This window comes from Gouania willdenowi, chromosome 9, assembly GCF_900634775.1.
Source record: "Gouania willdenowi chromosome 9, fGouWil2.1, whole genome shotgun sequence".
In the NCBI taxonomy this organism is placed as follows: Eukaryota; Metazoa; Chordata; class Actinopteri; order Blenniiformes; family Gobiesocidae; genus Gouania; species Gouania willdenowi.
Window position 1 is genome coordinate 17689533 of NC_041052.1, and position 15943 is coordinate 17705475.

Sequence of the window (15943 nt, forward strand, 5' to 3'; positions counted from 1 at the left end):
ATCCCATACTTAATAAACCAGCTATTAGTTCACACTTGCATCTCATTACAATTCTGACAACAGTTCCATGTAAGATAAAATGATCATATAAGTGCATTTGAGCTCTTTATCCACAGTGGTTTGTCACTACCCACGTACACAGAATGGCTACAGAAGATGAGTGTGTTCTTATTGTTACAGTGTGCTATTTCACACAAATATTGTTAATCTATTCTGTGATAACATGCTAGTTACTAACACTGATTTATAATCAATCTATGACTGTCAGCCCTTCATTTTTCAGTACAGAACAGGAATGCAAAATACTAAGGCTTTCTCCACCAAAATCAGGGGAATGTTAAGTTAAGCTAATCTACCAGAAATCAAATCTAATTACATAAAATAGTGAAATCTGAGAGTTCACCAGCGATCAGTTAAGAATTACTCTGAATTTTGCTCTTTACTATGAGTACATATTTTTAATGCATCTGTAAAAAAATACAGATGCTTCAAAATAAACAGTGCCTTCATTTACATTTAAGAACAACTGGAGTGTACTTACATGATTCAGAACAATGCACATAAACCAGGTGGATGATAAGCATGTTAACCCTGCACAGTCATTTACTTGGAACATGTAAGATGGCTTCAAGAGGTTTAGTGGTGATGAGGGTAAGCTTAAAAAAGTTTAGCTTACCCTTCTTATGGAGGGTGTGGGTGACGGTCATAACTAAGTAATTTAATAAATGCACTATTTAATGTTTTGCAGGAATAAAACATGCATAGCAGTCGCAAACAAAGACTGAACTACCTTTGACAACATATGTAGACAAAAGGAAAAAATGGTAATGTTGATGAGAACCGAACACACACACACGCACGTTTCTCAATGAAAGACAGTTCTCGTACCAGTTAGAGAATAGAATTAAAGTGGCATTTAATGATAAAATCCATGCAAACAAATTGCAATACATTAGTGAGTATATGGATGGACACAGGTGAAAATAGCTAATATATTATTGTTTTATATAAAACAATGGCATGCTAACCACCTAAATGAAGTGACAATAAGAATGAGCCCACCCTTCGGTCATTCCAACAGCCAAAGCAGAGCAGCATGCTGCTGCAGTCCTGACGGTTTGCTAGCCCCAGCATGGACAGGCAGTTCCCAAACACTCCCACTGTCCACACAATTTAGAAGCCTCAGTCCAGCAATCCTTCAATCCTGGACACACCTCAATATGGAACAAAAGGGAGCAGCAGGGTGAGGAGGTGAAAAAGAGAAGCCATAAGAGCTGAGCTTAGCTCGTCCAGTGAAAAACAGCAGCAAACGGGGCACGGTGGGAACGAGAAAAAGTCTTCATAAGATCCACAATAATGAGAGGAAAAAGAAATGTGAGCTGCTCCATGAAGACACAGACTGAGTTGGGGAGAGTCCTGTAAATCCTCATCAGTGCAAAGCAGAAGCTACTTTCAGTCACATCCTCTGCAGGCTAACATACAGGGGCTCAAACGTGCAGTAAAAGACCACACACCCTAACATGTTAAACCTTTATATCTGGACCGTTGCGTCCGGTATCCATCACTGTGCAGCCATGACTGTGTGCGTCTGCATTAGGATCAGGGAAGAGGGGGCTGAAATAAGAATGAATGCCTGAGTGCATTAGAAGAAAAGAGATGGGGACCGTCTGAGGTTGTCAGTGTGATAAACCAATAAATTGCAAATGGGTGGGCGAATGAATCAGCCTACTGCACATTACCACAAAGAGAGAAAGAAATGAGAGACAGTGTGGGAGGGACGGTCGTGCATTCGTGTGGATTGTGTTTTATTTCACACTGGTTGGACAAACATTTCTGATTTGCTGCAAACTCACACACAACCTGCCTAAAGAGGAGGTGGAAAAAGCAGGAAGACACAGGGGAGTTTTCCCCATTTCTTTTCACAGCACCCCTGTGAATCTGCGTGAATGGATCAGTCTGCAGAAGAGTTTACAAGTCTCTCTTGATGTCTGTTGTTGTGAACATTAGCACTTAGAAACACTTCTCACTTAAAGCTGCACTTTGGTCCCAACATTTGGCAACATTTTCCCAACACTAGAACATTCTATGTTTACCATTGTGTGTACGTACAGTAGATCTGCAAATAAGAGCCTGGCATCATTTTAACATAGTTTTTACAACTAATTTAGGTAATATACTAGCACATGTCGGAATTGAAATGTTTAGTATATTATCACAGCCATTGTCTGTATGTTTATCCATCATAACTTCACAATGTAATATTTTTTAAACAAGAGAAACACACAAAGGAAAACAATGTGTGAGAATAATGAATACTCAAGCAGAAAACTTCACCAAATAGACAATTAATTAATCGATGAAGCCAATGAATAGGAACGATTGTGGCTGATTAATCAGTCTGGCTAAAATTGGTAACTGATGCTGCACTAACATTTTAAATCCTACGGCTCTATGCTGCGCTTTCTGCGACTTTTGACTAGGGAGAAGTTTGAAGACAGGGAGAAGTGCACGAGTTCATTGTTCACAGTTATATTTGGCATTTTAAAAATATTAATTATACAGGTTTACTATTTGGGATTTGACCAACTTTATTTTTTTGTATATATTTTTTTTAAATATTGTATTCCAGAAATAGTTCCAACAGTTTGCCTTTTCTTATTTATCAGTGGCTTTACAGTCCTTTTGTTGACAGTGCTACTAAATCAAGTTCCTAATTTAATTATTTAGAATTATTTTGCTTCTTTGTCTTTAATTTTTTTGGGTATTATGAGATTTTGTGCTCATGTATAGTATGTACCCTGTCTGTGTCTATCAATGGTTCTATTTATTCAATCATTCTACATACTATCGGTATCAACAGACACATCCGATAACAGCTTTTTAAAAACCCAAATTTTGATATTGGCCCTAAAAATACCATATTGGTTGGGCTGTAATGAAAATATTGAAAATGTAAAATTAACACCTAAATAATGCTAGATGTGATTCCCTCTTTGTCCATTAGGGGGCAGCACTGACACTAACTACATTAAAGTGATGTTGCATTAAGCAGTCTGCAAACTTTACTTTCAAAGGAGTCATTTTGCCTAATCTCACCTGGATTAAAGTCCTTCCAGAGCCAAAAAATACTTTCTCAATAAAGGCAATACAGTGTCTAGAATTCTATACAGTTCAAATCATAACAAATCATTTTATGTAAACTTTTTTGAGTTAATGTATTTGAAGGGCTACAAAACATGAACATGTCGGTCAACACATGCCAAGTGATCATTTCTTGCAACATATAAAGCATGCATTTTAAACTAAATTAACTAAATTTAAAAAAAAAAAGTTTCCTCAGAAATAAAATCTCTATTTTCTTTCAGAATAGTTTTTTTGTTAGTCATCTTACCAGGGATTTAAAACCTAAGGTTAGCTACAGGTGCAAGTAAAGTTGATAGTCTGTAGAGCAGACTATCAACACGGCATCAGGTGGCCTTCATGGACCATGTGAGGTGCTCTCAGGAACTAATGAGCTCCATCTAGAATCTGATTTACTTTCCAGGATTCAAACTCAACACGAAATACAGATGACAGATGTAGTTGGTACTTAGTAGATAAATACTGCTAAAAATAAATAAATAAATAACGTTTTAGTGTTAAATTAACCATCGTTAAATGTTTTCTGAAACATAGACATTTGTTACTTTTCACAAATGTTACATATTATACGATTAGTTAAAAGTTGTTTGTTGGTTGCTAGTACAATAGGAAGATGATAATTTTCTATGAACGGAAACCATTGCTTAAATTAGGATTTCCTGCCTTGTTAAGTTATACTGCTAGCCTTCCTCATTATCTCAGCCTCTAAATAAAGTAAAACTGTGATAAATGTAGTATTTAAGATGTGTTTTTCTAACTGGTAGCCCTTTGGATTATACAGTACATATGAAGTAACTCACAGTTTCAGAAAAGTTGGTGACCCCCTGCTGTAGAGGTTTCAGGAAGTGATGTAGGAAGGTGGCAGAATTATTGCACAATGTGATTTATTTTTTATCATTATTCTATTTGAAGTTAATGTCATTAGTCACCATTACCCTCTGTAAGAAAGGCAACCAGGATTCACTGCTGTTCATTAGAATCAGCAGTGCCTTTATTTACATGCACACAGAGCTCTTCTTCTCACCTTAACGGCATCTACAAAACATCAGAGTGGGTTTTTCAGGTCACGGTTTTAATTTATCATCTCTCAGTAAGCAAAAGAGGTTTACATTGACTTTTTTTTTTTAGGTTTTACTGATTGTTAGAGCAACCCAAAGCAGCACAAGTTATCAATTTGACTGAAAAAGCTGCTAAATGATTCTAAATGCTTCACCTCCCATAGAACTAAATAGACTAAAGGGGCTAATCACGTCACCATTGACAGTATTTCAACAACATGGCGGCTCACAGGGTAAAGTAGTCCCAGTTTTAACAGTTAATAAAACAAATATGGTTCAAAATAATGTGTTTTGTTAGGCACAGATCTTCTGATAAGGATATTTCAAGGTTTTAGGCCACATTTGTAAAAACGGTGGAAGATCTCTTTAAAGCTATAGGAAGCCATTGCAATGAGTCATTGCATGAGGCCCTCGAGCCACGGGTTGCAGACCCCTGCATTAGCCTTTGCAAGGTTACTGTTGGTCACAAGCATAACCTTAAAATACTAGCACACAACCGTTAAAGGAACGAAGACCTGAGTTCACTTACACTAACACTCCAATCCACTCAACAGCACAAACTTTCCAGGGTCACAGTCACTTTCCAGTGAGTATTCACACAACGATGCAAAGAAAAGTTCTCAATGACCATTGACTTATTCTGTTACTCAAATATGTGAAACCTATTTACAATACATGGATACCTAATAACTAACTACTGTTACTAGTAGTAGAACATTAATACCTAGGGATGTAACGATTAATCATAAGGCAGTTAAAAATCGATTCATAGGTATCACGATTGACATTGATACTTTGAAAATTAAATCGCAGTACTTCTCTTAAACAGCAGAGGGCGCTATATATTTATCCCTTCTCTTGTCCAGCAATGTAACGGCGGGCGGAATCTGCTACTATTTTCTTTCTGGCCGCCTTCTACTCTTACATGTTAATGTTACATGTTAATAAATGATTCCTTACCCCTTCAGCACCAAAAGAATATTTGTAGTATTACGTGAATATCTGTAAAAGTCAAGTTTTTCTATTAGTTCTATCTGCTAGCGTAGCATCTCTTCTTCACTGCTAGATTAGCTGCATCCCAACCGACCATTGGGTTACCAGTGCCCTCTGCTGGTCCAAACAAATATCTGACGTAAATCAGTGCAATGACGTTTTTTGGGTTTTTTTTTTTAAGTCCAATTGTTAAGGCACAAAATACATTTTCAGTTGCACTTTTAAAAATAAAAAGAACTATTATGCAATTTTGCATTGTTTACTATAGAACCAGAATTTAAATTAATAAGCTTCTTTTTCATTTGCATTATTCCTTTATTTATTTCATTCAAGATTTATTTTTAGTTAAATTGCATTGTTTTGAATAGTTTATCAAGGGATTCTTTTGACAATGAAAAATAAAAGGAAAATAATATAGTATTTTCTAGTTTTTTTACCCCCAAAAAATAAATAAAAGAATATTTTTCAGTCATTTTTCTACAGTCCCATTTTGTAAAATAAATCGTGAGAGAATCGTACCGTGAACCCAGTATCGTGAATCGAATCGTATCGGGAGTTGAATGAATCGTTACATCCCTATTATACCTCAACTTGAGACAGACCACGATCACTTGTATCCAATTCATACAGGAAATAATTCACATTTACTTACTCAACACCACACCCCGATACTGAATCATGAGTTAAAACTGTGTCGTAACATCTTTAATTACTGTCCAAAAGCTGGCCCATGTGTCCCTTAACTCAACAGCTGTAAACACATGTTTATGGTTATAGATTTAGTTCAATGTTTGAATAAAACCAACAGAGTGAGCAACAGCCTTGTCTGATGGAGTTGTGAAATCAGGACACACCCAAAGTCACAACTCGTCAAACATGTTTACATCCCACATCTCATAACACATCCACAGCACACACAAATAATAAACCTACTGGATCTTGACCACAAAATCTAAAGCCGCTAAAGGCCCACGTTTCTAAGAAGCCATACATCTTCAAATACATGGCCTTTCAGAAAACAGCTGCTCATTATCTGACGACAGGGGATACCCCGACTTCAACACTTCACTCCTTAGATTCCTCACATTCTCAGGGAGGATTGTTGAGCGTTAGTGTGTGTATGAATCTCTAACCAACCCCACCCAGCACTCTCCACATGGTACATAATACAAATTCTATGCTTAAAAATGGCCCCAAATTTAGGCTGAGAAATTTAATATGTGAACAATGCAGAGTAACAGTTGTCAGGAAAAACAAAACAAGAATAAATTATGTTAAAAGCAACCATTCAACTTGTTCAGATTCTTCTTAAAACAAGTAGAAAGAAGTAAACATCACATCACAAGTAGAAGCTGAGGGGCAGCACTAAAGAATCTGTCAGTATGGCATCTTATTTTCTGGCTGTACAATCAATGTTTTCCTTTAAAAAATAAATTCCAAAAGGCATCGGTAACAGAACATGTGCAAAAAGAATCTGGAAAAAGCCAAAATAAACTCACCTTGTGGAACTCGATTGATTCAATCCACTGGAGTCTCTGCTCGGGATCCTCAGCTCTGAGGTACCAAACGCTGTCGTTCACACTGATGTCAAAACGACACTCGTCAAACTCGTGAGGCTGCGCAGAGAGAAATCAATAATTATAAGTGTATGTATTTAGTAAGTTATCAGTTAAACACCAGCCCCTCAGAGTTTCAAAATCTGCACTCAGCTGGGATGAGATCTGTGCTGCTAAGCTTTAGTTAGAAATTAGCCATTGTCTCGTCTTCAGCAACATGAGGTTTGACGCTGCAGTCAGCTGATGAGGACGTATGTTGCCTACATTTAATTAGATTTGCTGAATGATTCTCATGTGCTGGCACTGACCACAGCAACAACATAAAAACAAGGAGACTGGTCTGAAAACTACGTCATTTTGTACAATTGTGTATTCCCCCCGAAAAACACTGCCATGACATTTCACTATTTACAATCAGCTTTGGATTAAAGTCACCAAACTGTAGAAACAGACAGGAGAGACACTTATTTCAGACCTTCTCTATGAGCAAAGATGTGACTGGGAATGCACCCAGCTAACTGGTCAGAGATGTCCATTTTATCCTCCTGGGCTGTAAACAACACAGACCACGAACTTCTGTTTTTTTTTTTCAGACTTTAACTCTTTCTCTCAGTGGAAAAGCGCTTATGTAAGCACTTATGACCATCCATGCTGCTGTAGACTATGAAATCCTTAGTGTTAAGACAGACTGATAGTCATGGACAGCTCACAGACCAAAGTTCCTCTCAAATCTACCTTAATATTTGTACGTCAGCATGTATGTTCAGAGGTTATTAGATTACACACAGTCTATTCTTCTAAACATTGGCTTTGTCTGTAAAAGCTTTAAGGAAGTCCCCATTGTTCCCACAACCACAATGTATTTAGTCAGAATGTTGCTAGCCCACTATTTTCCTTGTCGACCACACTGATGTTTCCTTATCGACTATAATCGACTAGTTTATGACGTGAGGTTTTTCTAAAACGGTTCACATTAAGCACAAAAAAAACAAGGTCAAAACATTGTCTTTAAAAATATTGAAAATATTGTATGCATTTAACATTTATTTGAAAACATCCTCTGCATAACTGATTATCAGTTTAAATACTAGTGAGATGTGCACACTGTGAGAACTCAAGGAATCTCCTTCAAATCAAAATAAAAACAATGAGCACTGGAATCAATGTGTGGCATTTCCAAGCATTTCTTTAGTTTAAAGCTTAAACATATTTGGACAAATTAGTACAACAGGCAGAAGCAATATTATTGATCAATAATCAGTGTGATCAACAATCACATTAAACGCTGGCAACCGTAAAAGGTAACAACAAAAAAAAAACAAATAATAAATCAGAATAATTGTTCAGCTCTCAATAACTTTTTTATTGAACAGGGAAATGGATGATGAGAGAAGTCAGAGATATCCTCCTGTTACTGAACACAAAGTAAAGCTTTTACTACTTAATGATACAAACGGAGCAGACGTAATCATTAGCAGTTACCATCACATTACATCTACAAACGCCTCCAATAAAATACCTTTTCACTAGGAGTGAGTATTGGCAAGGATGTGGCAATACGATACATATCACAATACAATATTATTGCGATATTCTACCCAGTTAATGTCAAAATTAAACGTAGAGATGAAAAATCAAGTTGCTGTATATGTTCTTCAGAAGATATTGATCATTCAGAGAACAAATTGAGTCAAAACTATTTGCTTCAAAACATCCTATTTATTATTAGTGTTTTTGCACATTTTCACTGAAAAAAAAGAAAATGCAGTGTTACACACTGCCATCAGAAAATAAAGTGCAACACGTTTCTTTTCACTGAAACTACTGTGTAGAAGTCTCAAAGTAACCATTACAACACAGTGAAAGCATTGTAACCACTGAAATATTGCCCAAAAATTTTTATTAAATATATATATATAAAAAATACAAAAAAAAAATCGATTAAAAAAAAAAAAAAAATAAGTGATTTTATAATCGGCACCAAAAAAAAAAATCGGGATATATAGTGAAATTGATTTTTTCTTCACACCCCTACTTTTCACACACGCATGCATCTCTTCAGTTAGCTGAGCTATCTTCTCCATAGATAAACCTTCTCTGCCCTCACATCATTACATCTTTCCCAAACAAAGATGAGATGCTAATGTTAGCTTGCTAACTGTGATCAGCCTGTGTGCTGATGTCCAGCTGCTGTTTAATGTTATTAACAGTGTCAGTTTGTATTAAACTTTCTCACTTTTTACTAGCGGTATAAAGTCATTGTCTTACAGCGCGTTAATTTGTGTATTTCTCACCTGAACATTGTAGTGACCCCTCTTTACATCAGTAAGTTTACTTTTGGGTCACACATTTATCTAAAACATGCTGCTGATAGATGTCTGGGCCAAGTGTCAGGATCCTCTAAACAGGTGTTGCTTTGTAAATAATAACTGTACATATTATTTATCCTTCATAATGTCCTCTGTTTGAACCTGTAGGACCTGCCCATGCACTAAAATCTCTATTCTATTGCACAAGTCACATAAACATTCAGATGTTATCAATGTATGAATTGCATGAACAAATGCTATGTTATGCAAGTATGTCGCCTCAACTTTTAAAATGTTGTAATATTTTATTATTGTTGTTGGCATTATACACTTTGCAGGTAATACTGACACATTTACAGAAATTTTCATTAATGTGTACTGTCCCTGTCAAATAAAGTAATAAACAAACATTATAACGTCACTAAAAACAAACAACTTGTTTTTGGGCAATCGACTAGAATGCCGTTGACGTGTACACGTGTAAACACATCGACATTACTAATGTGTAATACCATTTGAAATGGTTAAAAAGAAAGACACGAGAAAGAATAAAATTCAGAGACAGCATGATCTTATGTCATTTTAAATGGCTTTTGTCATTGGCTCATAAAGGACTTTCCTTTTTTGTTTTTAATACATCTCTGCATTGTACAAAAACATGACTGACAAAAAAGCAAAGTACAAACACAATAGTTGGCGCTGATGTCAGCTTGTGATAACAGATCCAAGCCTACCAATGGAATTTTACAGATAGCAACATTTCCTGCACATTGCTCTTTCCTATGAGGTCCACAGTGTGTGTGTGTGTGTGTGTGTGTGTGTGCGCGCGCGTGCGTGTGTGACAGCCTAGAGAAAAAGCAGAGGATCGTTTCTGCATTCCTCAGTCTTAATAACCAAACACAGTCTACGTCGTGCTGACGTGCTGGTGACGTATCGATCATTTCCTGTTTACACTCTACCGCTGTTTGCAGCGCTCTACTACTGTGTTCTGCTAACTCTAATCAAACTTGTTGTCATTGATATTTTAGCCTTGAAAACACTTGTTTTAATTTTTTACCGTACAGTTAAACGTACGAAGGTTAAGTAAAAAGCAATCTCGCCTCTTATAGGCAGTACAATCTCCTTTAAACTTCCTTTTGTCCTTAGCTTAGCTTAGCTTAGCTTAAATTTAGCACCTATGGCTTCTCTCTCCTCCCCTCCGCTCTCCTGCCCGGTGTGTCAGATGTTTAGTTACTCCTCGTCCTCCTTTAGGGACAATGGTAGTTGCATAAAGTGTAGCGTACTGTTAGATATGGAGGCGAGGATCAACAATCTGGAGAAGCGGTTCCGCACCCCTGATACCAAAACCGAAGCTAGCAAGCAGGACCTAGCCGGTGCGGACCGTGCTAGCTCTAGCTTAGCCTCCCCCCCGGCCAGCAATGAGTGGGTTACTGTCCGTGGTAAGCATAGTCGAAGGTCAAAAAGCCGCTCGGGACACCACCATGTTCACGTCTCAAACAGGTTCTCCCCCCTCCGTGAGGACAACACACTCACCGGGGAACAAACTCTGATAATTGGCGACTCCATAGTGAGAAACGTGAAGCTAGCGAAGTCAGCGGGCATCGTGAGGTGCATCCCAGGGGCCAGAGCGGGCGACATAGAATCAAATCTAAAGTTGCTGGCAAAGAGTAATCGTAAGTTTGATAGGATAGTCCTCCATGTCGGCACTAATGACTCCCGACGTCGCCAGTCGGAAGCAACCAAAGTGAACATTGAATCAGTTTGTGCTTATGCTAAAACAATGTCGGACTCCGTAATTTTCTCTGGTCCCTTACCAAATCTGACCAGTGATGACATGTATAGCCGCATGTCATCATTTAACCGCTGGCTATCGAGGTGGTGTCCAGAAAACGAGGTGGGCTTCATTGATAATTGGAGATCCTTCTGGGGAAAACCGAACCTGATAGGAAGAGATGGAATCCATCCTACTTTGGAGGGAGCATCTCTACTATCAGAAAACATGGCACAGTCACTGTTATGACATCTCATGAATGAGACCATGTTACAGAGGCGGAGTCCTCCACGCCCCTCTGCGCTTGCCTTAGGACAGTTTCCCTCCCATTGCTATCAGGATAGCTGTGTTCATCGCCATGACAACTGTTGTGATGGTGATGAATATTATTTTATGGAGACGGTGTCAGTCCCCCGACCCATATTTCACAATGATTTTAACATAAAATCAAATAAAAGAGCTATCAATTATAAAAATCTGAAAAAAATTAAAATCTCAAATCTAGAAACACCAAAACATAAAACCATTAGATGTTCTCTATTAAATATTAGATCACTGAGATCCAAATCTCTACTAGTAAATGACCTTATCTCAGAAAATAACTTTGATTTATTCTGTTTAACTGAAACATGGCTGTATCAAGATGAATATGTTAGTTTAAATGAAGCCACTCCTCCCAGTCATTTAAATACTCATATGCCACGAGACATAGGCCGTGGAGGTGGTGTAGCAGCTATTTATCATTCCTCTCTCCTAATCTATCCTAAACCAAAGGCCAGTTACACTTCCTTTGAAAGCCTGGTTCTAAATTTATCTCATATCGAATCAAAAACCTGCCAGCCAGTCTTATTTGTGATAATTTACCGTCCTCCAGGCCCTTATTCTGAATTTCTATCAGAATTCTCTGAGTTTATATCAAACTTAGTCCTCAGTTCTGATAAAATACTGATAGTAGGAGATTTTAATATCCATGTGGACAAAGATAGTGATAGCCTGAGCTCAGCCTTTATGTCCCTAATAGACTCAGTTGGCTTTTTTCAAACTATTAATGAAGCTACTCATCGTTTAAATCATACTCTTGATCTTGTTCTAACATATGGCCTTGATATTAATGAACTAAAAGTCTACCCTGAAAATCCTCTGCTATCAGATCACTTTTTAATATCTTTTAACATTATCCTAGAGGATCTCGCACTGTGCAATAAAATAGTTACAAGTAGAAATCTATCCAACAGTGCTGTGGCTAAATTTAAAGAGGCCATTCCTGCTGCCTTAAACTCAGTGCACCATCCAATAAATAACTATGATATTAATTATAACCCCTCTCAACTGGATCTGCTTGTCGATAGCTCTGCTAGTCTACTAAAATCCACCTTGGACTCAATTGCCCCATTGAGGGAAAAAACTATTAAACGTCAGAGGAAAGCTCCGTGGTTTAGCTCTGAAACTCACACACTCAAACAAACAACCCGTAAATTAGAGAGAATGTGGCGCTCCAATAAAACAGAGGAGTCACGAATACTTTGGCAAGAAAGCCATAGTAAATACATGACAGCCTTACGACATAGTCGATCTACATACTACTCCTCACTAATTGAAGAAAATAAAAATAATCCGAGGTACCTTTTCAGCACTGTAGCCAGGCTAACACAAAGTCAGAGCTCTATTGAGCCCATGATTCCTCTAGCCCTCAGCTGTGAGGACTTTATGACATTTTTTAACGATAAAATTCACAAGATTAGAGATAAAATTAGCCACTCCCTGCCTTCACCTGGGCCTGCTGTACCATTAAATGTAAATAGGCCTAACCTAAACTGTTTCACACATATAGGACTTCAGGAACTTAACTCTATTATTTCATCCTCCAAACCATCGACCTGCCTTTCAGATCCGATCCCAACTAAGCTGTTTAAAGAAGTTGTTCCCCTGGTCTGCCCATCTTTGTTGGAGACAATAAATATATCCCTATCAATAGGCTACGTGCCACAGTCCTTTAAAGTAGCTGTAATCAAACCCCTTCTCAAAAAACCTACTCTTGATTCCAGCACTTTAGCAAACTACAGGCCTATATCTAATCTTCCTTTTATTTCAAAGATTCTTGAGAAAGTTGTGGCAGCTCAGCTCTGTGAATTTCTTCAAAACAACAGCCTGTTCGAGGACTTCCAGTCAGGTTTTAGAGCTCAACACAGCACAGAGACTGCTTTAGTTAAAGTAACTAATGATCTACTCTGGGCTTCAGATGAAGGACGACTCTCAGTGCTGGTTTTATTAGATCTTAGTGCAGCTTTTGACACTATAGATCACTATATTCTACTAGAGAGATTAGAGAAATTACTTGGAATCACAGGGACTGCCCTAAACTGGTTTAAGTCCTACCTATCTGATAGGTACCAGTTTGTACATGTGAATAATAGGTCTTCTGTGTACACTAAAGTAAGCTACGGGGTTCCTCAGGGCTCTGTGCTAGGTCCAGTCCTCTTCTGTATCTATATGATCCCCCTTGGTAATGTTATGAGAAAATACTCTGTTAACTTTCACTGCTATGCTGATGATACCCAACTGTATGTATCAATGAAGTCAGGTGAGACAAATCAGCTATCTAAACTTGAGGCCTGTCTAAAGGACATTAGGGCCTGGATGGACCAAAATTTTCTTCTTCTCAACTCAGACAAGACTGAGGTCATTGTACTGGGCCCGCGACACCTTAGAGAAACCTATGCTAGCCTAACTGCCCTAGATGGCATTACTCTGGCACAAAGCACAACTGTTAGAAACCTTGGGGTTCTATTTGATCAGGACTTATCCTTCAACTCTCACATAAAACAAACTTCAAGAACTGCCTTCTTTCATCTCCGTAACATTGCTAAAATCAGATCTATCCTGTCTCAGGGCGACGCCGAAAAACTAGTCCATGCTTTTGTTACCTCTAGACTGGATTATTGTAATTCTCTTTTAGCAGGCTGCCCGAGCAAGTCGCTTAAGACACTTCAGCTGGTTCAAAATGCTGCAGCACGTGTACTGACTAAAACTAGGAGAAGAGATCACATTACTCCTGTATTAGCCTCTCTGCATTGGCTTCCCATAAAATATAGAATAGAATTCAAGATTCTTCTTCTCACTTATAAAGCCCTAAATGGACAGGCACCAGTCTATCTCAAGGAGCTTGTAGTGCCATACAATCCCCCCAGAACACTACGCTCTCAAAATGCTGGACTACTCGTTGTTCCATTCATCTCTAAAAGTAGTATAGGAGGAAGAGCTTTCAGTTATCAGGCCCCACTTCTCTGGAACCATCTACCAACCACGGTTCGGGGGGCAGACACCCTCTCTACCTTTAAGGTTAGGCTCAAAACATTCCTCTTTGATAAAGCTTTTAGTTAGGAACCAGCTCATAGCTCATAATTAAGATGCAATAGGCATAGACTGCCGGGGGGGGGGGTCTGGCATGCTCGGTTGGAGAGAGGTTGGAGAGGGCGTTAAGAGAGAGGTCATTTAGGCTAGAGAGGGACCGGAGAGGGTCCCATTCCTCTCTCAAACACTCCCTCTATGTCTGCTTCTTCCCTTGTGTGTTTGCTCCTGTACTCCTTCTGGCTTTTGTCTTGCAGGTCCGTGGGATCCTCAGTGTGGCGTTACAGAGACTCAGCGGCTCTGTCTCCACCCTTTCCTCTGCACACACCCAACACAGCATAACGTGGATGGCTGTTCATCATAGGAATGGGATCCACACAAGGTTCCTGCTGCTTAACAGAAGGTTTTCCTTGCCGCCATGATGAATTCATGTTGGGTGTGGGATACATATGTATGTGTATATACGTATATATGCATATGTGTGTATCCATAAAATGAAGAGTCCGTCCTTAAGACTGCTCTACTGTAAAGTGCCTTGAGATACCATTGGTTATGATTTGGCGCTATACAAATAAAGATTGATTGATTGATTGATTGTTGGACTGCGAGAGCTTCGAGTCTTTAGAGAATGACAGGCAGTTGCTGTAAGGCTCATTCTAGTCTAATTCTTAGCAAGCATGTGCAATAAAACCAGACCCATCAGCTGCTACAGCACTGGTAGAAAAAAACCCCCTGACCATCATGTGGCTCCTCGCTCAGAGTCAGGTCTAAGCAAACACAGGAATTGACGTAATGGTTTACGAATAGTCACTGTCACTGGAGGAAACTATGTAAACTTTCCTTCTACAGTTTTTGAATATGTTTTTTTTGTTAATCCGGTTTTACAAAACTATACAAATGTCAGTGCTAAAGTCATTTGCAGGGCCTCTGTGTCGAGCGCTGGCCTGCACTGAGAGTGGTGAAAATCTAACCCGGGTGTGGGATTTCAGCTATCATACAGAGGATCGCATTGTCAGAAAGCTGTTCAAATCTCAACAGCACAGTGATTAGAGGTTAGAGGTAAACTTGAAAAACCTGAATGAAATTTCAAATTCAAGCCAAGAGTTAAATGTCAAACAGAGTATCATGTGTGTAGAAGAAAAGGATCGCTGGGGTTAAACTTCACATACGCGATTTGGATCTCTGTACTTATTAATGAGCTCAATAAAAGTTAATCTTTAGCTATAACTCAGAAAACTAAATAAGTTAAACACTTTGCAAATGACAGTAAAACAAAGGAAAGCAATAATACACCAATGTAACGTTTAGTTTAAGAAGCTTTTTGAATCAGAGCAGATGTGTGCGTTTATGTATAATGTTCATTCCTCCTGTCAGAGGACATACTTACAGTGATGACAGCCTTACTGAGGCACAGGGACCCCCTGCAGCCATACTCTCGGTCATCCTCGGACTTGTAGTAACTCAAGGTATTGTTTTTCAAAACCACCCATCGGTCCTGCCACCCATGTATGTAGTTTGTCCACTGTAAACACATCAATGAGCCACAATGAATGGAATTGCATGACTTTTTTTAATGGATTTTGTGCATGTAAATGTGTATAAAAGGTGTCAAATTTGCTCTCAAGTGAGAAACACCACAGTACAAATGTTGAATTATATAGTTATTCAAAAGCTAATTCTGTATTAAGAGAAACATTGCGAGAAATATCTGAAATTTAAATGATAGCGGGCTTTAAAATATAATATGCTAAGTTTTTTAGCTCACAC

At 38.4% G+C, this 15943-nt stretch overlaps 1 protein-coding gene across 3 annotated transcripts in view; it reads right to left on the reverse strand.

The window, feature by feature from the left end:
• The window catches only part of LOC114469265 (collagen type IV alpha-3-binding protein-like), a 42026-nt gene that overhangs the window by 25339 nt on the left and 744 nt on the right, over positions 1-15943 (reverse strand). For 2 of the 3 annotated variants that reach the window (XM_028456581.1, XM_028456583.1), the window contains exons 2-3: positions 15564-15698; positions 6692-6808 (exon numbers count right to left, since the gene is read on the reverse strand). In XM_028456581.1, coding sequence (XP_028312382.1) covers positions 6692-6808; positions 15564-15698 — 252 coding nt within the window. Of the gene's footprint in view, positions 1-1062; positions 1218-6691; positions 6809-15563; positions 15699-15943 lie in introns of those variants that run through there. The other variant, XM_028456584.1, reaches the window with a different exon arrangement.